The sequence below is a fragment of the Nelumbo nucifera genome, chromosome 5 (assembly GCF_055504915.1).
Source record: "Nelumbo nucifera cultivar China Antique chromosome 5, China Antique-T2T, whole genome shotgun sequence".
Taxonomy (NCBI): domain Eukaryota; kingdom Viridiplantae; phylum Streptophyta; class Magnoliopsida; order Proteales; family Nelumbonaceae; genus Nelumbo; species Nelumbo nucifera.
The window spans coordinates 12793598-12819461 of record NC_142653.1 but is presented as its reverse complement, the minus strand read 5'-3'; the positions used below and the strand labels follow the sequence as shown (position 1 = coordinate 12819461).

Genomic DNA, 25864 nt, shown 5'->3' with positions numbered 1-25864 from the left:
ATCACCCACATGGTTGAGCCTTGTTCAGAAGACGATTTATTCTGATTTTTGAGCCAAAGCTCAGCAAGCTCAACTTGAGGGCAACCCGCATTGATAGGACTGTCAATGGACCGAGTTCGAATTGGACCCCGCCCGGATCGCAACCAGTTGGACCGATTTGGATGGTCCGAAGTGTTACATCAGATTGGACTGGTCCAAAATTTGATTGTCCAGTAAATTAGTGGACCTAAATGGACATAGTTCAAATACCCAATGTCCGTTCAATTGTCCACTTAATCTTTTCCCTCTCTCTCTCTCTCTTCGACAGCATAGCAGAGGTTTGTCTCTGACAATGGTTATGCATTCTCTCTCTCTCTCTCTGCCAGAGAGAGTTTTTAGATGATCTCTTCTTTAACCGATGATAGACGATCTCTTCTTTAACCGATGGCATACTACAGATGTCTCTCTCCGGTAATATTACAGAGTGCTTTCAAACGATTTCAGCAACGATTTCTCCTTCATCTCTGGCAACGGTTCCAGCCTGAGGTGTTCTCTCCCTCTTCTGCAACGATCTCTACTTCATCTCTCTCCGACTCTTTTTTTTTTTTAACAATTACAGAGAGCATAGATACAATAATAACATTCCTAAACAAATCCTTGTTTCTAGATCACAAACACAAGAAAAATTTAGAAATTCATCAAAACCCCTAGTGGAAGCTTCACTTGAGAATCCATCTTGTGCTCGGATTGGAGAAAGCAAGTCGAGAGAGAAGAAGTTGAAGGCCGCTCGCTCAATGCTAACGTGCACCGAATGGTTTCTATCATTGTGGAAATTTATTTTCTTTTTATATTTATATTTTCTATTTTGATACATTTTTAATAAATGTTTTAAATACCAATCCGCAACCGGAATTGCTTTGGCCACTGGTTTTTGGGCCAACAGTTTGATCTTTCGATTTAAATGGATGGCTCATTCCAATTAAAAAAAATAAAAAATAATTAAAATAAAAATGACAAAAAATGGTCGAACTGGTTGATGGTTCAACCGTCCAGGTCAACGGGTCATTGACCAAATCAATGCTTTTTGGCCAAGATACGGGTTAATGGTGAAATAGAACCGGTTGCCTTGATGGTTTTCGGGCTGAATGGTCTAACTGTCCAGGTCAATGATGGTTCATAAACCATGTTTTTAATATATTTCTATAAATTTTTATACAATTTTTTTTTATGTTTCATTCAATTTGGATCGGATTGGAACCAATACAGTCCATTTGCATTTTAACCGGACCAGTTTGGATCTAGCTTGTATGGGTTTTGGATTGGATTGGATTTGGTGCATTTGTAAATGCACCCGATCAGATTGGACCAATTGGACCAAATCTAGTCCAGTTGACACCCTTAGTTATTGATGAATTTTTTTGTTAGTAAGGATGAATTGGACTTGGATTGGACCCAATTCGATCCATTTGGATTGGAATGGATTGCAGCAAGTGTTGTAGTATTTTATATATTTTCTGGATTTCTCATGTTACTGTGGTGTTTGGTCCAATTTGGAATGGATTGGATCCAATCCAACCCATTTATATTTTAATTGGATTGAACTGCAGCAGGTATTATAGTTTTTTTTATATATATTTTTCTAAAATTTTAATGTTATTTTGGTATTTGATTCAATTTGGATTGGATTGGACACAATCTAGTCCGTTTGCATTTTATTTGGACTGGATTGGACTTGGTTTGTTGGATTTGGACTGTATTTGGTCCAATCCATTTATAAATGGACCAATATTGGATTGGACTAGATTGGACCAAATCCAGTCCAATTGACAGCCCTATGCATTGATTGATTTGTCTACTCTCCATATCTACCTTTTGTTGGATTTTAATCTCATAAGAGATTAAATCCAATGGGTTTGATTGGTTAATTACATGAGAAGTTGTACATGCACACTTGTTTGGAAAATTAGTTTTTTCTGTTACAAAACCTAGTTTTGAACTTGCCTCACATTGAAAAATTTATAAGCTTTGTTTTCAGTATTTTAATAGGAGTTGATTTACACTCCTTAGAAATAGTAGAGAGTATGGAGGTTTGATATCGCGCAACGGCGCATGCGCGCGCACGTGTGTGTGGCGCAATGAAACGCTTTAGAGGCGCACTTTGCTCGCACTCGCGTGGCTCGTGAAAGGCGGGTTTGGTTTTGGTGCGATGCTGACCGTTGATGAGATCAACAGTCATGATTCGGTCGGGTGTGATCAAGAGACACATTTCAAGGTGCCTTCTCTGAACCAGCACCTACTTTTTTTTCATACTTCTTCATAAACTATTTAAGGAACATGAATCAGATTTCAAAAACACACATTTTTGAAATCCACTTTCTCTCTCTTTCAGTCCGGTCTGGTACAGTCTCACAGAAGAATTTTTCAGAGATTCTTCAACTTTACTGATTGCAGATTCTCGCCCAAGGCTCTATTGTATTCTGGGAACGGATTTGCCTGTAACCCAATAGCAAACTCAGTGAAACTGAGTGGGGACAAATAACATTCTAAAGACAATATCTTTAGACACACCTCAAAGCTTCTTCTCCAAAATTACAATAACCCCATTCTCCAATACTTTTTCCGATTTTTATTTGGTATGAAAGATTTCGTGACAATTGACAAATTTATGTGATTTTTACTTAGTATGAAAGATTTCATGATAATTGACAAATTTATGTTGCATTGGGCTGGTGCTTCCACTTAGCCCCTCGTCTTTTACGATTCATGGTAATCTTCACGTGTGAATTGTACTATGGTTAGTTCATCCTTGAATACCTAATATGAAGTGCCCCTCGTTGCTTACTCATGCCTTGGAGGCTTCTCTCTCTACGCGCGTGTATCGATGTCCACAGTTTTATCTACCTTTTGCAATTCGCTTGATCTACGGCAGCAGTTCTGACAGTTGTTGAATTTCTTTGCGCCTTTTTTATTCTTCCTTCATCGAATATCGAATTGATGCACGCGTTAGTATACTCGAATTGGGATTCAAGCTCCCACTATTGTGGATTTCGATACTCGTCTTTTGGCATTTTTAACACCCAAAACGACATATTTATCACAGATTTTCTAACCGACGACCTTCTTACATGTAAAAGTGTCAATGGATCGGTTTTGGATTGGACCCTATCGATTGCAAAATAAATTTGGAGAGATTGGAAGGACCAATAAGACATATTGGATCTAAAATATTTATTAAATTGAATTGGACCTGGTCCATCCGTAATAGATTTATATTGAATTGGGTTGGGTTAAGCCGATATCTGATCTATTGATATAAGAATATATATGTCAATGGGCTAGGTTTGGGTTGAAAATTGAAACCAATCTAAATCAAAATGAATTTAAACAGATTGGATGGTCTAGACATTGAATTGGATTAATCCAAATTGGTCCAAAACATTCATTGGATTGGATTCAATCTGATCCATTTATAATGAACTCACATTGGACTGAATCAGATTGGACCAAATTCAGTCCAATTGACACCCCTAGTTACATGGAAGGCAGCAAAGAACAACCTTTGTTCATCAATTACTACTAACCACCCATGATCCTGGCATAGGTGGTTCCCACCGAGTGCCATCGTTGGCAGCATCGTATATTGATGATTGAAAACCTGCGGGCCGATAGACGAGCCGAAGCATTCTTGAACCAATTCCGTGAAACGTTCAGAGGAGAGGGAACCCCTGCACTCTTGCTAGCCGGTAAAAAGAACTTGGTAGACCCAGTATCTATTCTGAGGGGTTTTGATATGTTTCGGGTCTGTTGTAAAAAGGGTCTGGTGATCATCTAGCGTTTTCAATTGAAGAAGAAACTCTGGATAATATGAGAAAAGGAAAGTAATATGCATAAAGATACTTGTGCGGAGAGATATGAAACAGACCAATCACTATTTGTGGGTCTCTAGTGTTATGGTCTAATGAAAAAACTAGAAGAATAATATCTTCCATAATCCAAGGTTTAAAGCATTGGTACTACAAACTATAAAGAAAATTGTAAAGGAAATTTCTAGATATAGTGAATGCCTGAATGGATATAAATGAATGGTTAGAAAGTGTCTTAAAAAAACAGAAAAAAGATTTATGACATATGTTGATTTACCAAAGGAAACTCATGAACTCAAATGCATTAATAAACCTAAATCCGTGGCTTAAAAGAAATGATCATAAATATAAATACATGATAAACATGTGTTAAGTTTGAACTAATAGGTACATGTGGAAAATATTTGGAAATGATCGGATCAATCATGTCTGACACGCATATTAAATCGATATAAATATAAACATCAAAATGGTCTATATTGGTCGGTGCTTATTGATAGATTGCTGATAGCCTGGTACTACTAAAACACCAAAATACCGATGGAATGACACTGAAACTGGGACTAACCAGCCGGTAGATGGTTGATAAGGTCTCTTGCTGGTTGTAGCGGAGACTTGAGATCCAATCTCACCTGCACGTGGATTGGGGGATGGGCTACCCCATTTCTATAGCCCTTTAAAACAAATAAAAAAAAGTAGAGATTTGATCGGATTAATCATTGATCTCAAGTCCCCGCCACAACCAGCTGGAGAGGAGAGATCTTAGCAAGTGAGAGAAAGCTCTTTGAAGTGTTTTAATCAATGAAATTCTTGCATATTGCATGCAAAAGCACACCTATACGAGTGATGTACACTGACACAAATCATTTGTTGAAATTTAAACTGAACATGATACATTGTTTTCCCGAGAAAAAACTGAAACCACTCTAGCAGCCAAAGATAACGAGTGAAAATGTTAATATCATGAAACATATAGTATAAAAAGATATGGCACTATGAATTATAGTTATCAAGTCCCAAATCCCTCAGTGCATCGGTAGCAGCGTCTTTGCAGCTCTCGTGCTTTTCCTTGGCCTTCCTTATGATCTTCTCAATCCCGTTACTGAGCAATACATTTCTGCACGTGTTGTTTTTAGGGAAGAGGGATGAGTTAAAATGAAATATTAAATGATTGCAGTGGAGAATATATGATTTTACATACTCTATAAAAGTGTTTATCCTAAGAAGTGCATCTAGAAGCATCCATACAGTATCTTCTGGTACCATATCCCACACTGGTATGCTAAGCATGTGCAGGTATCTGGTTATCATAGGTTGATATGAGCCAATAAAACTGTGGGGAAAGTAAATAAAAAAGGAAAAAAGAAAAGCAAGAATGCAATTAACTATTGGGAAATTTATGGTTTGACCCCCTCATAAATTTTTATTGGTTTTCTGAATGTATTTTCCCAAACCCCCCCACCCACCTATGCTAGAGTACCCCCTCGTATTGTGATAGGTTCCCCCGTGTCGCTGTTTCAAACTGTACAAATTCATAAAAGTTTATGAAGTGGAGGAATCAACAAAAACCCCTAATTATTTTAACAGCAAAATGGAAATGCTATTGCGCATCAGGCGCTACCTAATACTTGCCTGTTTTCTGGGTTTCTAACCACAAGATTGCGGATCATGAGACATGCTTGCTTCTGCATCTGATGTGCTTCAGGAAACTTTTGCATGGCTTGGATTGCAAGCTCTCCTGCCCCAGCTTCAATGGCAGAAGCTGCATTGTCTGGAGACCTCAAGGAAAGTGTGCAGATGACCGACATAATCTGACCCATTAAAGAGAAATGCCAATAGATGGTTGCAGATGATACAATGTGATAAAAAATGCATATAAACAAATAATCTGGACAATCGTGTCATGGGGATCCTCCCCATGTCTATTATCTATGCCCTTAGAAAAGGGGGTCTATTGCTATTGTTGTATTTTCAATTACTGAAAAAGCACATAATAGATGTGGGGAACAATTTGATTAACTCTGTTCTTTCCAATGGAATTAAGCAAGTGCTGTCATTGTCCAAAGGATATAATTACGCTTGCTCAATTTTTTCTCCGAAGGAAAGAAAGCATGTTGAAGAACCACTCCAATTTTTAGATGTTCTCCATTCAAGAAGCCCAGTAACTAGGCTGGCACAGCAAGAAAAATTCTTTAATGGCACGACATCTAAAATTATAACTTGGATAATACATAGGTTTAAATAAGTTGGAATGCAATCAGTGGCAGCAATCATGGTCTACAGATGCTTTAGTATGCAAACGTGTAACAACATACCTCTTGCAAAACAGAAGGATCATCAGGAAATCTGCAAGAGAGCTTCATTAACCTATCCATTCCCCTTTTCTGGACTATGGTAGTTTTATTAACATCACTTCCTGCCAACTGAAGACAAGTAACAGCCAATTAGAAGTAACTCAAATACTTCAATATGTGGTTAGGCATTCATATCTACACTATATGTTTTAGCAAGTTTACTGTTTTCAAACACTTTTTTTTTTATAATTACTGTTTTCAAACACTTCAAAACACTATATATTTTGTTTACAAACACCCTTTTTGGCCAGGATGTCCTGTTCTTTGGTTCTTGTATTTTGACATCCATGTAAAGTCCCTTGTGGTATTTGGGTTGGAGATCCTACTGCTGTATGATTTTAGTGTTGAAAGAACTAATGAATACTTTAGATAGCCTGATGTCCTATTCTAGAAAAGCTATTTCTGATTTCAAACCTTAGACAATAGAGAGCAAAAAGCTCTAGCAACAGTTTTGTTATTTTGTTCACCACTGTCATCAATGCACTGGAGAATTGCATCAATACCGTCATTTTCAGCAATTGATCTACATATTTCATCCTGCAGCAAGAACACAGTTTGAGAACCAAGGAAGAGAACAACTAAAAACTGAATATATAGCTCAATGAGAAAAAAAACTAATTAAAGTTAAGCAAAATAGTTTGTAGCAGACTTAAGTCAGAGTCTGAGCAAACTGAAGGACAACAGTAATGTTCTAGTGTAAAACCATGCCTTAAAATATTGCCAAACCAAAACTTAGGAACTTTTGATCTCACTGATACGTTTATATCATTATGCACCAACCTTATAGAGGTTTCTAACTTTCTATTGGAAAATTTCTAGTGGTCTTTTGTTTTTGTTTCATAGATAGTATGCCAACAGATAGAATTTATTCAAGCTTTATCTTAGCAAGATTGATTTTGTAAACAAGTAGGGATAACAGATCTTGATGTTCAGACTTCACCAAACAACAAGTGATAGCAACTTGACAAGGTTTTCCAATACCATTTGAAAAAACAAAAAGGAAACACAAAATGAATTCAAAGAAAGCAACACATACATCAGTGAACAACACCAGATATTATGTCCATAAGATCAATGACTTAAATAATTTTAATATAGTTGATAATTCATAACTATAATTAAGGGCCTCACATTCCTTGGAAATGTTATTGGAGAGTTTGATATGCTAGAGTTAGTTTATGTTGCAAGATATTAAGCCAGAAAAATGATAGATGAAACTGACTTCATATTGGGGGTTAGAATTCCTTTTCTGTGGTGAGAATGGGAAACCATATATCTTAAAGATTCAGAAAGAGGAAAGTTGATAAAAAAGATAGAATTAGAAGAGGAATGATGCCAAAGAATGGCTTGGAAGCTGATTTTTTCATGGGTTAGTGCTGTGATGAATCCAATTAGCCAAGCATCATGATGCAAAATTTGTTGGCTTAGGGCAAGGTGCCAACCAGCTGGTTGGTAAGGTCTCCTGCTGGTTGTAGTGGATGCTTGGGATCAAACCCCGCCTACACCTGGGTTGGGGGATGGGCTACCCCCCGTTGTGTAGCCCCTTCAAAAAGAAATAAAAAAAAATGTTGTCTTAGGATGCATCATTTTGCATGTCAAACAATATGGACAACACTAGCACCTTCACAATATCAATCTACATATTTCTCACTTGTGAAAAGCTAATAAAGAACAAGAGTTATGGCTTCTCAATTTCTTCTGGGAACAAAAGATTGTTTTTCCATTTGAATGTTCACATGCATATCTTGGTATTTTCCTTTAAATTGTATAGGTATTAACAATTCCATAGTAATTTTAAGAAGCTTGACAGTTAAAATAAGAGAATGCTTAACTTTGCACATGAATCATCCAAAATACCCACGGAAGAGCAGCACTGATCTCCCAAACCACTCCAGATAAAAGAAACAAATGTTACATCACCAACAAATTCTATTTATAATGCTTATACCCACTGCAGAGCAGCACTGATCTCCCAGACCATTTTATTTCCAAAATCACTGTCCAATGAAGGCTACAATTCATCAGAACCTAGCTCCCAATGAAGGCCACCATTCATCAGAACCTAGCTCTTCCTACATCTTTTTCACCATGGAATTAATTCCTAAACCCTATTAATGTTCTACAGAAGAAACTCATCAAGAAACACCTTTAATATTTCCACACAATTTCCCCATCCAATGATCCATCCTCTAGGTGCTTAAGGGAGATATGTGCTATTCACTTTCTCTATTGGGCAGAGTATTTCAAAATCTGGATTTCCCAGTCAAATCTCTTCAAAATTTCTATCAAGCAAATTGGCAAAATTGGAGATGATAAAATCATTCCCTTTTCTGTTCTATTTCTTTGCATTGGGCCACTGAGTAGGTGTTTAGGCCTTAGAGATGCTAAAGAGCAAAGACGATTATTCTTTGTTTTTTCTTTTGCCAAGGAGTCTTCTCTTAGTAGTTTGGTTCTTTTTCTTTTTCTTTGTCCGATTCTTTTATGTTGAAACCTCTGGCTGACAAATGTGAGAATGTGGGTTCAAGTCTAAGAACGACCACTCTGTGCGAAAAAGTGCTGAAGCAGGCTAGAAAAACGTTCATTCACTTTTTTTATTGGTAGTACTCTCTTCAGCTAGAAAAGAAAAGACATGATATCTCTAAACATATAAGAAGAAAAACTTCCCTTGGTAATCAGCATAACTTCAAAATAATTAACATGTGGCAAAATTATTAAAATGAAGAAAGACTATAAGAGAGTTTATATGAATTACAATAGCCAATAAGACTACATTAAGAGAGTTCTAACAACAGAAGCAGAAACAGGTAAAACATTAAAATATAGTAATATAAAAACTAGAAGAATTTCAAAATTAAACTTACATTGACAGCAACAGCCTTCAGGGCAATGCTTGCCGAAACTAGACTAGGTGAACTTAGTCCTTCAGAAAGTGCTTCTACAAGAGCTCCTGGAATTCCAATTTCAGCAAATTTTCGAGCATATCCATAAACCTGTTGTTTGATGCATTTGTTCATTACTTGTAGGGAATTAACTGCTACTTGGGTGAAAATGAACATAAGGACCAAAAAATTTCAAGAGTGAAGTAAAAAACTAAAAAATATCCAACCTCTATTTTGTTCATCCAACGTAGAATATCAACAAAAGTAGGACAGGTTTTGAAAAGAAAATAAAATCACCTTGTTATTTCTTTATTGTTGATAAAAAATAAATCACGGTTTTGCAAGTGTCGCTTGGCATTGTTAACTAAATTTGAAAGGGGAGTAAGGCAGGAAGAATAAGATCTTCATAATATAGATGGACATTTTGTATGTATCCTATACTTACTTGAGAAGCCACAACACGGTTGTCATCAGGTGTCAAGAGGATGCGTATGGCATCATATAAACTTTGGATGTTTCCCTTACTCTGTGCCCTCATAATTTGGATAAGAAGCTGCTCAATTTTTAAGTCCATGAATGATTCTTTTAGGATCTCATTTCCAGTTGCAGCTGCAGCAACTATGGAGAAACCATTATTCAAAATGCTGATATTTTGAACATTGGAATTTAAGATATCCACCACGATCTTAGGTCCGCTACTCTTTTGAAATGTTTCTCTACTTTGAAAATCTGCAAAAATGAGACAAGTACATTAGAATAGAAAGTTCGCAATATCCATAAAAAAGAAAGGTGGCACCATTCATATCTGAAGCTCTGAAATTCACACATGGAACTGACTAAAGACTTTAGTACTCTACCCCTCTAGGTACTAGTTCATTTCTAATAGAAGATTCTCCCTTAGTTCACTTTGACACATGGAAAAGATAATAACTAATACCCTTTCCTTTCTGCATTGTTGATTACCAACTCATCTAGACATATTTCCGATATATATTGCTGATTGCTCATGAAATTTTGTAAATGGACGCAAGTAATTTACTCTATATATCTAGATTGTAGACATGCATGTCTAAGTATTACAAAATTCAGGTTTGCCATGCAGTGCATCTCATATAGCCCCATCAAGGATGTAGGAAATGATGAAAGGCCATTACACAATTATAGTGTAAACTATCTAGGGTATTGGGATGGGTGGACCGAATATGGAACTAACCTTTGGCATTTCCTGCATAAAGTGGTCAGTACCAAAAAATGGCCCCTGATGCAGGGAGTAAAGAACTGTATAAAAACCAACATTTTATGAAGACCTCTAATTCTATTCCCTGGGTGCCTTGGGGACAGAGACAACATAGGCACTTCCAATTGATGTTGCATCAGTAATCAGGCGACCATCCATGGTTCTATTTCAGTAAGTAATAACTACCAAGTCCAAGGTTTACAACTTAATTTATTCAATGTTTCACATGTATAAGGAAAATCTTTGTGCAATGGATGGAAGGAGGAATAAGTATGAAGATGGTCCAACAGAGGGCATTTGATTGGGATCTTTACCTTCTCTGTAATTAGAGGAACCAATGGTGGGAGAATGCTATGATAGAGAAATAAAACCAAAACAAAAGATCTGCATATTTTCTCAATTAATATTGCTGGTGAATTGCTATGATCTGCCTTTTTTTCTAAATAACCTATCAGTTCCTCTGTTTTTCCTTTGCCATTTCATAAATTCTGTTCTCTTTGTAATCCTTTATTATTGTATGGTACATTCCCTTTCCTTTAATAATTTTACGCATTTCCAGTAACCAAATGTCAAGATGGGCATAGTAATTTTCCTAGTTTTCTGAACAATATGAATCACATGGAATTCATGGTCTTTGATCTAATTAGTAGTTCATAGACGTACTATCACTTACCTCGGTGAGCCAAAGTCCGAAAAGGCCAGCATGTGGAACAGTGGAAGACCACAGGTTATTCAGTAGAATGCAGAATGTATCCAGTATTTTTCACATAAAACCAGTATTTTCCATGAGAAATTAGACAAATAATATGAGGCAGTTTCAAAGCACAGATAAATACACTCGCAGACGTACATATATACAAACAAAAAGACAAAAAGACAAAAAGGGGAAAAACAAGAAGAAAAAAGATTCAATCACTTATAGAAAATGACTAATGTACCATGGAGTAACGAAGTCAGTGTCTTTAACGCAGACACAAGAGACCGCCCATGTCCATTTTGAAGTTTAGAGCATATAGAACAAACCAGCTCTACTCCTCCATTCCTTGTGGCGATGGACACATTTCCCGATCCTTCAATGGAACAAAGCTCGCTTAGTTTATCCAGTAACGACACCATGTCATCCAGATCCTTTTCACTGAATCCTGTGGTCGACGGCTCATCGTCTCCATCCCTATACTTAGAATTAATCTCCTTCAATGCATCTAAAGATTGGAAAACAGGGTTGTCTTTCACGCTGCTAACTCCAGGAATGCATGTGATGATACCTGTAGAAATTCAAATTCATAAAAGAAGAATAAGATTCGTTAGGGTTTTGTAATTGGATCCGAATTACTCCATTGTTACAGTTTTAGAAGATAGTCTTAATAAACGGGGAGGGGGCCTAACCAGAGAGGTCGACACCCTGTAGGGTTAAGGTTTCAATGGCGTCTTGAAGGGCTTCGGCGGGATCCATCCCGAGATCGTCCACATTCTCTCTCACAAACTCATCGAAGGCTTCCTGTGAGATTGTACGAACATTCTTCGATGTCCCCATTGTTTATCCCCTGCTTTGCGAATTGCTGTGAGTCTGTCGACTGTCGAGAGTTGAAGCTGCAAGCAAGAGTGAAACGAGAAATTTTGTCGTTGGAAAAACATTTATTTAAATCCCCGAAACGTATGATTCGTAGCGTACAATTATAAATGGTAGCCTATAAAATAGTTACACGATAGGACGATTTACCATGTCCTGTTTGGATGGTCAGCTCCTTTGCAAAAGCTATGCACGGTGGATTTTGGATGAGAATGGAATATCAAAGTAACGAATTTGATGTATTAGCAAATATTTAATATATGGTTTCAGCGTAAAAAAAAAAAAACTCATTAGTGTCAGCTCTAATAACATCAGGGCCCAAATCCCGGAGATTCAGGGAGGTATTCAGTCCGCAAGATTGATACGGCAGTATTTAGGGTCCGTTTGGTTCGCGTATAGGACCGGAATCGGAATCACATGTTTGGTTTAATCAGGAATAGGAATCGGGTTTTGATTATTGTTGCTGGGTTTGTTTGGAGGTGAAACCGGAATCAACTTAAAATTTTCAAATTTTGTATTAGTCTATTTATTATTTTATTATTATTTAATAATTAATATCTTAGTATTTATCATTAATTTATAAATATTTTATTATTATATTAATAATATATTTATTACTATATTTTATTAATAATTTTATTATTTTATTATATTTGATTATTATTTTCTTATTAGTTCATTAATTTTTATTATTTTTGTTGGTTATTTAAAATTAATTTATTATTATTTAATAAATAATATATTTGCTTTTATTAATAATTTATTAATGTTCTATTGTAGTGTTATTATTTTATAAATATTTACTAATATTTTATTATTATTTTAGTTATGAATATACTCTTATTATTATTATTATTATTATTATTATTATTATATTTAATAATTAATATCTTTGTTTATTATTATTAATCTATTAATATTTGATTGTAGTACTATTGTTTTATTACTATTTTGTTAATAATTTCTTATTTTATTATTAATATATTAATTTAATAATATTTTATTATTTTATTAATATTAAGATTGTGGTGCTTTTTGTCATGAGTTCTTTGCTTCTTGATAGACTCTAGAATGGGAATCCCATTCCTTGGAGGGACTGGAATGGTCATTCACCCCCCCCCTCCCCCAAGCCTTTTAGGGCCTCCAATTGTAACCCTTTGGGAATCTGACTTTGTATGAATATATTTGGATCTTCATTAATAGGATTGTAAATTTTAATTATTTTATTTTTAATTGTAAATAAAATATAAAACAAAAACAAAATGATTGATATCATAAAAATTCATGAGGAGTAGGGGATCTTGGTATGGATGGGGATCTCCGTGGGGATGAGGATGGGGATCTCCGTGGGGATGAGGATGGGGATAACCTCGTCCTCATCAGCAAGGACAGGGACAATACGAGGATAGGAATTTTCATGGGCACAAGGATGGGAGCGGCTCCTTATCCCTGCCCCGCCCCATTGCCATCTTACTTGTGCAGTTGTGCACAACTGGTTGCATATCCAACCACAAGTGAACACAAGTTAGGGATGAGATAGATAATATTATTTACATTAAATACATATATAATATTATTTGTATTTTAATTTTTTCCTTTATTTTAAGTAAGTCTATATTCTAAAAAAATAATTTTAATTAATTAAAAATTTCAGGAACTAGTGTCCCAATGGGAATCCTATCCTTGTCGGGGATTGGGGATGGCAGGTAACTTTTATCCTCGATGGGGATTGGGGTCAAAGATGGGAATGTGGTCCCTGCTCCAAACTTGCCCCATTGCCATTCCTAACACAAGTGGTATCTTGGACATATTTATGAAAATGTTGGATTGAATTTGGCTACATCCTTATTCGGTTCAATTACCAAATCTTTTTAATTTGAACCTGACCCAAAATTCACTATTTGTATTTTGATCGTATTTGGATGTGATGCTAAATGTATATATGTATATGTATATATTATATACATTCTTTTTAACTTATATGTCATGTATAATAAATGCATACATACATACATACATACATACATACATACATACATACATACATACATACATACATACATACATACATACATACATACATACATACATACATACATACATACATACATACATACATACATACATACATACATACATACATACATACATACATACTAGGGTTGTTTGTCAATGGATCAGTTCTATCTAACAAAACCAATTAGGTCAAGTTAAGTTCCTGGTTAATAATTGGGTTGGTTCTAGTCCTTGTTCTAAACTGATTAAGACCGAATTTGGTTATTGAGTTGATAATATGTAAAGGTTTTCTGAGTTTTATTGTAATTTTTATTATATCTTCGAAATTTGATAGATACTATATAATTGGGTCAATCAGAATCTAGCGTATTCTAATTGAGTTCAGATCATAGTCGAATATTAAATTGTATAAATGAATTAGACTAAAAATAATCAAAGTATCTTATTTTATTATTAAAGTGTACTAAATATGACTTTAATATTATTTTTTATGAATAAAACAAATTAAAAATTACTTGTATGAAACTTGAACCCATTACAGTTTAATGAAAATACATCATCCAAACCAACTTTAATATAAATTGTAAGTTTATATAAACATATATATTAATCGAATCAAATCAAGCTATATCGAATTGGATTGGACAGGGGTAAATCTATATTTGATCTAATTATAAAGGAATAAGATTCAGATCACCCTTGATGTAACCGTTTCTGGTCACGTATCAATTTTTTTGTGATGTATCAATTTTTTGGCTAAGTACCTTGTCATTTGACCTTCTCTCAGGTGGCTTGTGATTCAAAGGATGGTGGAGCTCCCTGGTGGTGAACTGCCTGGTGGTGAGCTACTTGGTGGCGAACTCCCTGGCGGTGAGCTACTTGGCGAGCTCCCTGGTAGTGAGCCACCTTGATGGGCTGCCGAGTGCGCTGCCTTGGTGGCGAGCTCCTTAGTGTAGTGCAACCCGATTGCCCTTTGCATGAGATATGCTCCTCTTTGTAGACGACGGGAGCTAAGGAACTTGCGAGAACTGAATTAGAGGACTCGGGGGTGTTTACCCAGTGGGTCCACTCCGATGGCTAAGTTAGCACTTTGATAGTAGAGAGCTTGAAGATGATATTAGAGAGCTAGAGAGCAAGGGTTACCTCCATTTTTCCTCCCCTCTGGGGGGTCGGAGCTCTTATATAGCGGTGTTCTGACGGATCTGGCGTAACCGCCTTTGATTCTCTATCGCAGTCGTTACTTGCCAGGGCTGGGCTGATGGGCGCAGGTAACCGTTGCAGAGTATGGCCCTGCCAGACAAGGGACATCTCTCAGGGCTAGTAGGCACGATGCCGCTTGGCGAGAGACGTGGGCGCAGGTCTCTAGATTTGGCTAGTACGGTTGTCAGGTAGGAAATCTTCCTGCGATACGCCGAGCTGCTCTGCAACGAGCTACTTTGCACCGAGCTGCTTTTCACCGAGTTGCCAATAATGTGCCGAGGTGCTTCTACCCAAGCTGCCTATAAGTGGCTAGTTGCTTGTGGCGAGCTACCTGTAGTGAGCTGCCTGTAGGTGATGAGCTGCCTATAGCTAGCTCGAGCTGTCTAATTGTCAAGAGTCTGCGCTTAATTGGCATGAGGTGCCAGGTGTCATAATTTCACTGGAGGGCAAAATCTGCCCTTATCAAGCCTTAATAAAATCAAATTCGTTTATCTGACACCATTTGCAATCCTGAACTTATCCCAAACCGGACCCAATTTATTGACAGCCCTTTAGATACATGCATCCATAAATTTTAATTGGATTTGGATTTTAATAGGATCTATGTCAATTTTTTAAGGGCCGGATGTCATATTTTTGGTTGGTAGTAACTAGAAAGTTGAATACCTCAGTGATCTCCAGTGAAATACGAATACATCGGTGTTTTAATTCGAGATCGCATTGCTTGTCGCAGAACACCTCAGCGACCTCCAGTGAAATAGGAATACATCAGTATATGAATAAATTCAATACATCACGTCAATTGTATTTTCATTTCAAACGCTCACATTTCATTAGGGGTCGTTGAGTTGTCCTGTGACGACTGGTGAGTGGGGGGAATAGCCGAATAGAAACAAAGAAAAGAAAAGTGGGCTGGGCATAAGTTCTTCCTGGTCCAATAGGCTCAAAGGGCTAAGGAAATAAGATTCTAAGTCTGATGGGCCAAAAAGTTCAGCCACTGTCATCCGATCCAGAATCCATAGAGCGAAGTTTCCTACCCAAATGGCCAAAGCCCAAAAGATAATAACCATGGATCCTGATGTCATGCTTAGCAGATCTTCATCTCATAACAAACGTTCTTAATGGAGCACTATTGACTCCTAAACCACTAACTTATGATGATCAAATTTGTTTAGTCAAATTTCTCAGTTTCCTAAAAAGAGAACCGTTTTTCAATTAGTTGATGTATGACATAGTGATGTGGTATTACATATGTGCATTATGATGTCCACACGTAATCAACCAACAAAAAAGAAATAAACCCTTTTATTTTGCTTGCCGTTGCTGGTTGCAGCCACCAAAGGAACGCTTCAAGCTTTGGACCACATTAGCCATGGTGGCCCAGACCATGGGCTTTACCTTATGGTGATGGGGTACTCGATTATCAAAGGCTAAATTGTATCAATGGACCGATTTTGGATTGGACTCCGTTTGGATGGATTGGACAACTAATAAGACATATTGAATTGGACTGGACTTGATTCTTTTGTAATGGATTTATATTAGATTGGTTTGGACTGAATCAATATCCGATCCACTGATAGAAGATAAAAGTAGAGGTATCAATGGATCGGATTAATCTGGGTCGGAATTAATCTAAATTAAGACCAATTTGAACAGATTGGACGACCAGACATTAAATTGGACCATCAGATTGGGTTGGACCTGATCCATTTGTAAAAGACTCATATTGGACCAGATCAGGTTGGATCAAATCCAGTCCAATTGACACCCTTAATTGTAAGTGGAAGACTGTAGCAAGTGAGAATGCAAAAGTAAAGGAAGCAGCGGACTCTGACTCTCTGAGGTCTACCAAGGAAAAGAAAGAAGGGAATTGATTCAAATTATGAGTTTTAGATATGTTATTTCCTCTACAAAGTCTTACTCCCAAGTTCCTACCTACCAAATTACAAAGTGGTGTAGGCCATTTTGCACTTGCTTTATGTTCCTCCTTCACTATAAATAGCCTCATCATCTCATTACCTTCGGTGCCATCTTATTCCACGTTCTCTTGGGGAAGGGTTGAAATTTGATTTGAGCTGAGATATGGCTACCCGATACAATAAGCTGGGTATTAGTCGCGCAGGACTCATTCTCCTGGTAACTGCAGCGTCCCTCTTGACAGGTTGTATGGGCAGGCCCAGCAAGGCCAACAGGCCCAACACCATCGTCGTGGGCGGGTCCCAAGGTTGGCGTTTCGGCTTCAACTACACAGACTGGGCCTTTGAAAATGGTCCCTTCTACCTAAACGATACTTTAGGTAAGCGGTTATAATGTTATATATATTTTCAGTTGAGGCTCTGTTCATTTATAATAGTACACTGACGATACCTTGTTTGATATGTGTTGGTGTAGTGTTCAAGTACGATGCTCCCAACAGCACCACCTTCCCTCATAGCGTCTACTTGCTACCAGACTTCTGGAGCTTTCTGAGATGTGATTTGAGGAGAGCGAAGCAGGTAGGGAATGCTATTGCCGGCGGTGGAGACGGCTTTCGGTTCGTGCTCAACAGGTGGCAGCCTTACTTCTTCGCTTGTGGAGAGCGCAATGGGTTCCATTGCAAGGCGGGGCTGATGAAGTTCGTGGTCTTGCCGTTTCCTCGTTGCCATGGTTGACGGAACGGGAACGTCCAGGGAAGAAGCAGTGCCGTGCCGTTTACCCCATGATTTCCAATATTACTTTTCTGGCTAGTTTTGACTTTTTGACTTTTGCGAGGAAATAAAGTAATAATGCTATATCTAAATAGATCAATTAATAAATGTGTGTGCGGCTTCGGTGTTATTATAAAGAACTTATACATTTTCGAATACCTTCTTTGGAGACGAATCACACGATGACCCCGTTTTACTTGTTGATGCTATCCTTAAATGTGTTGTTCTCTTTAATCTTGACTATTAAGATTTAACCTTAATTAATTTACCCTTTAGAAGCGAGACTGAACGCTGGGTGGGTATATACTTTAGCAAGTTGGAATTGCGTTAAATGAGTCTGGTTTGCAGTTGGAATTAGAATTGAAATCGAAATTTATTAGAATTGAAATTAGAATTTCTCACAATTTATTTGGTTTAAATATGAATGAAAATGAAAATTGGTAACACTAGGAATAAGATTTTATTCCGAAGAGAGGGGGAGGGAATGACCATTCTCTCGTGGGGGAATATCATTCCACTAGGAATGAGAATGAGATTCTAATTCTATCTAATCAAACAGTTAAAACAAACAGTGCCTTAGACAACACGGGGACTTGGTCAATAGAATTCTTTTGATAAAAGCTGTAGGGTCTTTGAAAAATATATATTTTTTTCTTGGATAAACTTTTAATTTATTTTTCCAAGTAATAACTAATAATTGTTACCATTCTCTCCCACGGATAAAACACTTACCCATTAAGGAGGAAAGTTGGCCAAACTTTTGTGTGAATAAAATGTATCTGCCAATACACAAAAGTCAAACATCTTTTGGGAAAATGTTTCACTTACCTAACTATCATTTACCCGGGTACATATGTTAAATGATAGTTAAAAAACTGGGCCTAAGAGAATGTTTGGCTGGATAACGAGATATCTTTGGTTCCTATGCATTTTCACTATTTTCACCTTTTTAAGATGGATATTAAAATTACTTCATCCAACATTGAACTTCTGTTACCTATCCATTATCTCCATTAGTAAAAATGAGAATGGTTCATTGGTCATCTTCAAAAGACCTCGATTTCATATTTCCACTTTTACCTCTGTTACGAAAAGACCTTTTCATTTTTACCCCTTGTCAAAATTAACACCCAGAGAAAAAGTCAGTTTATACATATTAAAATGGCAATAGAATAGGCGAACATGAAAGCTACATATTTTCTTTTTAGACACTTGTTGCAATGGATCTGGTTCAAGTTCGATGATAATGAAAAGATCGATTATGCCAAGATGTTTCTTTCAAATTTTTTTTTTTTTCTTTCCCATCAAAATTGATTTTATCGGAAAGCATAGTTGAATGATTGCCGATCGGGTAAGACAAATCAGATGCCATTAATGTGTTTCCGGCATTCCAACAGCTTGGTCTATTATAATTACTTGATTCGATTGAATGAAAACTATTGAATTCGAAGATTGGATAAAGGGAAGGCTTTAAAACTTTGACCAGACGATACAATTAATTTTATTCCAAATCCAGACCCACTTTTTAAGGGAACGGAATAGTAAATCTAATGTATGTTCTAAATTAAAGATTCATATAGACCAGTAATGTGCGGCCAGGATTTAATCTGCCTGATGCCAAATGGTACGATTTGAGGCCCGTCAAATATTCCTACATCAAAATCAACCTTAACCTTACACTGGTGGTGGCCAATCTTAGGCAGTGGTTGGCACCTGAACATCATCAACTGTGGACGGGGCCAGCCAGGCTCGGGGCACCCAAACCTTTTTTGCCTCTGGGTTGTGGGCCACTATTTCAATCGGCCAGGTTAAACAGTTCAGGTCGTGCCACATCAACGTATATGTATATATATGTATAAATACATATTTTATTAATTAATAATGTATAATTATGTTTTAGATATTATATATGTATTATTTTATATTTAATTTATGTTTTTTAATTCTGTTTTAATTTTTTTATTTATAAAAATATCAAAAATTACAAAATTGAGGCCAAAAAAGGGGTTTTTTTTCACAAAAAATAGTGGGACAAGGCGCTTATGGTTCATTGGGACTCATAGATCTCAAAAAATTACCCAAAATAAAAAAAAACACCTCATTTAAATATCATAGTACAAAGTTATGGCCTCTCAAAGTTTGTATACATAGTATACAACCCATGACTTAGTTATCGATTAACCAGGTCAATAATCCAACTATCCTGATTGGATGATTTTTGACAAAATCAATAATTTTAACACTTCTTCAGGTTTTACTCAAAATGGACCTAAAATCTTGATTGAGTGACGGTTGAAACAATTCAACTAGCTCGCAAAAAGTACGTTGCATTGGGAACATGATAATTTACAACACATTTGCAAGTGATGCGGAGAAGAAATTCAAACTATTTAATGTTGATTAAGTGACCAAACATATTTATTGTCATTGTTCGGTGGGCGTGCCGGAGTGGTTATCGGGCATGACTAGAAATCATGTGGGCTCTGCCCGCGCAGGTTCGAATCCTGCCGCTCACGGTACTTCATGTTTCTTTTGGATTTTCATGAGTGATAGGAGAAAAAGAAAATGAACAAAACAAGTGATAGGGTGGATCAATGTTTGTCATTAATCGGTGGACGTGCCGGAATGGTTATCGGGCATACTAAAAATCATGTGGGTTACCCGCGCAGGTTCGAATCCTGCCGCTCACGGGTACTTTATATTTCTTTTGGATTTTCATGAGTGAAATGAGAAAAAGAAAATGAACAAAAAAAGTGATAGGGTGGATCAATGTTTGTCATTGATCGGTGGACGTGCCGGAATGGTTATCGGGCATACTAAAAATCATGTGGGCTCCCCGCGCAGGTTCGAATCCTGCCGCTCACGGGTACTTTATATTTCTTTTGGATTTTCACGAGTGAAATGAGAAAAAGAAAATGAACAAAAAAAGTGATTGGGTGGATCAATGTTTGTCATTGTTCAGTGGACGTGCCGGAGTGGTTATCGGGCATGACTAGAAATCATGTGGGCTCTGCCCGCCCAGGTTCGAATCCTGCCGTACACGGGTTCTATTTCCTTTAAAAATGTGCAGTTTTTAGTTCTTTTGGATTTTCATGATGAAAATAAAAAAATAAAAGGTTATGCAGTGAAAATACTAATGCTGTATTTAGTTGCAATGCAAATAATTTTATACTAGTGCAAAACCTGTCAGTGGAAATGGTTTGATCGTAAATTCTGATTTATTTTTAAATTACTTTTGTATTTTCACGAGTGGAATGATAAAAAAAAAAGGAAAATAAACAAAAAAGGATTATAGGGTGGATCAATGTTTGTCATTGTTCGGTGGACGTGCCGGAGTGGTTATCGGGCATGACTAGAAATCATGTGGGCTTTGCCCGCGCAGGTTCGAATCCTGCCGTCCACGTTTTCTATTTCCTTTAAAAATGTGCAGTTTTAAGGTTCTTTTGGATTTTCACGATGAAAATAAAAAATAAAAGGTTATGCAATGAAAACTGAAAATACTAATGCTGTGTTTGGTTGCAATGCAAAATCATGGCAGTGGAAAATGGTTTAATTGTAAATTTTTGGGTAAATTATAAAGATTCCTCCGTATTATAGGGTTTGTGACGAAGATCCTCCTATGCTTTGTTTTGCGATAAAGAACCCCTGTATTATGACCGTGAGACAAAAACCTCCTTTAGCCTGCCGTCCCAAAAAAATGAGAAATTTGCCTTTACAATATTTTTTATTCCTATACTACCCTTGTAAGACAACTTTAACCTCTTTTCGTCTTTTATACGTTTTCTCACCTTATTTCTGCCTTACAATCATCATGTCATAAGAACCCATCTTTCCTCCAGGCGGCCACCAACACCGGACTGAACACCCCGCCGAACACCAGCGCCTGCCTAACCATCAACAATGCCGAGTTCCTCATACTCGTCGGGAGCAACGCGCTGAACATCGTGCACACGCTAAATAAGCTCACCAGCTCCACCGCCACCTGCAATTCCTACCGTGACTCGCCCACCACCACGCACATTATACTGCAAATCCCACTTATAGTTGTGAACACCAGCAGCCAACTTCTCATGTTCACTTTTCTGATAAGAAAGAACGTCAGCAATGACGATGGCAGCTCTGATTAGGCGTTGAAGGTGAACGCTCAAGTAGAGACTGAAGGCCAGGTTTCTGACCCCCAAAGGCATCCCGTAGTACACCATTCCGATGCCAAAATCGACGGTCATCACTGCCATTAACCGTCGAAAGGCCCATTTTTTCTCAACCAATGCCTTGATAGCAGAGTAGAGATTAGCGGCGAACGTCTCCGGTACAATGGATATGCCGGAGAAGCTCACGCTTAACCTGAAGCTACTTTGATTCCTTGTGGTTATGGTTCTTAATGTCTTGATTACTTCGTCTTTGCGTCCTTTCACCAGGAGCCATCTCGGTGATTCGCGCACTGCAAAGCGGATGAGTATACAGTAAAAGATGGCTGGCACGGACATCCACAGATAGAGGGTCCGCCATGAAGACTCTCGGTTGATGTAAGCCATGGCCGGTAACGACAAGAAAACGAATATGAATAAGAAGAATCCGATGATACCCACCTTGCCTCGCCATCGTTTTCCGACGATTTCCGTCGAGAGGACGAGCGCACAAGTTCCGATCGTAGCGCGACCGAACCCGCTAACGAATCTCAAGGCGACGTAGACCCAAATATTGGGAGAAAAGGCCATTTAAGTAGAAGTTACAGACATCATCAGAAATGAGAGGACGAGCATGTTCTTGCGACCGAGAAACGAGTCCACCAGCGAGGCAGCCCACGAAGAATGACGACGCCGGTAACCCGACGATGATGGGGCCGGCGCAGGTGAGGTTCCATTCCGACAGGACGGATGTCCGTGACGGCTTATCCCAGGCCCATGCATCCTTGGGAAGTAAGCAGAGTTGCAGGAGGGGTCGTCTTGGCGAGAGCACTGCCAGGTGAGCTCGGCGTCGATGAAGACGCCGATGAAGGTCTGCTAGGCGATGGCTTGCAGGAGCTGAGCCCACCCGAAACTTCCTATACACCGTTCGATGGTGTCGTCTAGAGAGGGAACATGCTTCTCGAGTCGTGGGTGTTCTTCATATGTAGGTGTGTTCGTCTGAGGTGGCCACATTACTGGGTCCCACATCATATGTACTATGTAGGTGTTCGTTCATGGTGGGACCAAGACGAGGAGCAAGACGTGTCCAATCCATACTCGGATAATCCATGTCCGAGTTGGAGTTGTACACTGCATAAGATTCCCACTTTTGAACTCGAAAGTTCTTGGAGATAGAGATGAAAAAGATGGTCCCACATGAAAAAATAATGGGTGGGCGTCTATTTCCTCCAAATTGACAATGTTAATTCGACTTGTGAAGGATATTTTCGTCAAATAACATTTTCTATTTATCGATTTAACGGAGAAGGGGGTCTTTGTGTCATGGTTATAATACAAGGGGTTTTGTACAAATCCTATAGTATAAGGGGGTTTTTATAATTTACCCTAAATTCTTATCTATTTTCAAATTTCTTTTGGATTTTCATGGGTGGAATGAGAAAAAAGAAAATAAACAGAAAGTAGTTATAGGATGGATCAATGTTTGCCATTTATCGGTGTGGACGTGCCGGTGTGGTTATCGGGCATGACTAGAAATCATGTGGGCTCTGCCCGCGCAGGTTCGAATCCTTCCGTCCACGGGTTCTATTTCATTTAAAAATGTGCAATTATTATTTATTTTGGATTTTCACGATGAAAATAAAAAAAATAAAAGGTTATGCTGTGAAAATATAATGTAATGTTTGGAACCAGTGCCATTTCTTTCTTTTCTAAGAAAATGACATTTTTATTTGAACCATTACTGTACTTGTGTATTTTTCAATGCTATAGCAAATCATTTATAGCGATGGTATAAGCACGTTTCTGAGAAAACGTTAATTGTTTTTTCTTTTGGAAAACATCCAACAGATAAAGAGGGTGTTTGGTTTCGTTATTGAGTAAATAAATGACTACCCGTTTCAGGCGTGCACATAAATTGCAAATATCGATACATATAGATGCAATTAATGAGGCTTTTGTTAATGGGGCATCTATTTGGTAGGGTTTACTCAACAAACGTAAACAGAACCAAACACAAAATTTTTCCCAGCACAAAAACTCTTATATGGTGCTGACATGGCACTGCTTTTTAGGAAAATGGCATTGATTCAAAACATGCCCTACAACAAAAAAAATTTATGGTAATGAAAGTGAATATAAGGTTACCTATACCATGCGGCTAAATTTATGACCACATGGCATTTCAAAACTACTTTGAATCTGGGAAGCTTGTTCTTGTTTTATAGATCATTCCCCCTCAGAATTCCTAATGCGATCCTAGAGTTCAAGGAAGAAAGTTTCCCAATTCACAGGGATGTTCAGATGTTATTTATAGGGGGGGTGGGGGGTGGTGATAAATACATTCCAGGAATCAATAAACAAAATCTGAGGAGAACCATACTTGAAAAAGGTCTTGTAAAATCATCTAAACTTCAGTAAACCAGTTTCTATTGTTGAACAGGACATAATAGGGATCTCGGATTGGGATCTGATCCTCAAGACCGTTCCTTATACAGGCCTCACAATCACATCCTACTGTGCATTGGGAGCATCTCCCCCCATGATTAATAAGATACAAATATGGGAGATGTTCCTGATATACAGTTGGGACATGCTATGAAATAGGTGTGAAGAGTGTGCACTGTGAGAAGCAGATCCAGGCTCTGAATCTCATGAAAGTAGAGGGTGATATAGATATTGAATTGGGATTTGCAACGCATAGACCACACTCACACTGACCTCACAATACATCTTAAGTGTCTTGGGAACATCTCCACGTGATTAACACACAACTACGGGGATGTTCCTGATATACGGCTGGGACGTGTTGTGAGAGCACAAATCCAGACTTATGGATATTTGTGACCTGATGTATCACCTCATAACATGTCCCAATTGTACATTGGGAACATCTTCGGTACTTGTACGTTAACATTGATAAGTGATCTGAGATATGCTCTGTTGAACCATTTAGCTGGAGAACTGGACTAAAAAAAATGAAACGCAAGGAAGGATTGCACATATCCACATCGGTTTTCATTTCGTGTCAGGATTAGACTGTTGAAATAAAAACCATCATCATCATCCAACACTAACTTCACATTCTCCTTTAATGCAAAATAGGAAATAAGAAGATTTATATAGGGGTGCAAGTCAGGCAAGTTAGGCTGGGTTTATGGTCAACCTAGATGCGGCCCTAAAACTTGGGCTTAAGGCCCAAGTCCAAGGTGAAGCCCGATTTTCCCAACCTGAATCCAGCCCACACTATAATTTGATGTACTTGAGTTCAACTCAGGCTCGAACCTGAGTTTGGCTCGAGTTGGTTAATGAATAAATATGTATATATACACATATATTTATGTATATATGTAAATACGTATGCAATATTTACATATATACACATATGTATGTATAAATGTATGTAGTTGGGCTAGGTTCGGGCTACCTAAAGGCTAGGCTCGAACCCGGTTTGGGCTACCGAAAATCCAAGCCTAGCCTGTGTATAATTCCAGGCTGGGCCAGTTTGGTCTTGGGCTAGGCCCACCCAAATTGCACCCCTAGATTTTATAAATGAGTAACTTTGGGCTTACCGTGGTTTATAGGGCTGTCAATCTTGACCCCAACCCATTTGACCCACCCACCTTGCAACTTACCCATACCCTTCCATTCTGTTGATGGGTCTATATGGATCGAGTGACCCATTAGGGTCAGGATGGGCTGGGGTCAGTTGGGTGAAGGAAGGGTTGAAACTCAAAATAGGGTTAGGAGTCTCGATTGAAGTTTGGTTCTTAGTAGCTGACGATCACCAGTGATTTCTTCTTCTTCCGGAGGTATGCTCGATAGATCTCTCTCTGCTCTTTCCGTCATGGCAGAAAGGTGGAAGGTTTTTCCGTTGTTAGAGCGTGGAGTGGCATGTTCAAGATTAGATTTACATTAGATCAGGTTCAAAACCAGATTTGTGTTCATTGTC

At 37.9% G+C, this 25864-nt stretch overlaps 2 protein-coding genes, 4 non-coding genes and 1 pseudogene across 6 annotated transcripts; 5 read left to right on the top strand and 2 right to left on the bottom strand.

Moving 5' to 3' along the window:
* Positions 1-4625: 4625 nt before the first annotated feature.
* Positions 4626-11970, bottom strand: LOC104605479 (ARM repeat superfamily protein). The gene is made up of 8 exons (XM_010270261.3): positions 11699-11970; positions 11251-11577; positions 9521-9804; positions 9058-9186; positions 6611-6733; positions 6158-6265; positions 5475-5653; positions 4626-4959 (listed from the first exon to the last, which is right to left on the bottom strand). The coding sequence occupies exons 1-8, from the start codon at positions 11844-11846 to the stop codon at positions 4836-4838; spliced, it is 1422 nt and encodes a 473-aa protein (XP_010268563.1). The 5' UTR covers positions 11847-11970; the 3' UTR covers positions 4626-4835.
* Positions 11971-17183: 5213 nt separating this feature from the next.
* Positions 17184-17752, top strand: LOC104605487 (blue copper protein 1b-like). Its single transcript, XM_010270268.2, has 2 exons — positions 17184-17397; positions 17493-17752. Exons 1-2 carry the CDS (start codon positions 17184-17186, stop codon positions 17750-17752), a joined length of 474 nt encoding a protein of 157 aa, XP_010268570.1.
* A 2470-nt stretch (positions 17753-20222) lies between these two features.
* TRNAS-AGA (transfer RNA serine (anticodon AGA)) lies at positions 20223-20304 on the top strand. Its single transcript has one exon. It is a non-coding gene; the product is annotated as a tRNA-Ser (tRNA).
* Positions 20305-20749: 445 nt separating this feature from the next.
* TRNAS-AGA (transfer RNA serine (anticodon AGA)) lies at positions 20750-20831 on the top strand. Its single transcript has one exon. It is a non-coding gene; the product is annotated as a tRNA-Ser (tRNA).
* A 278-nt stretch (positions 20832-21109) lies between these two features.
* Positions 21110-21191, top strand: TRNAS-AGA (transfer RNA serine (anticodon AGA)). The gene has a single exon. It is a non-coding gene; the product is annotated as a tRNA-Ser (tRNA).
* Position 21192: 1 nt separating this feature from the next.
* On the bottom strand, positions 21193-23480 carry LOC104605495 (organic cation/carnitine transporter 3 pseudogene; annotated as a pseudogene).
* On the top strand, positions 23414-23495 carry TRNAS-AGA (transfer RNA serine (anticodon AGA)). The gene has a single exon. It is a non-coding gene; the product is annotated as a tRNA-Ser (tRNA).
* The last annotated feature ends 2369 nt before the right edge of the window (positions 23496-25864 follow it).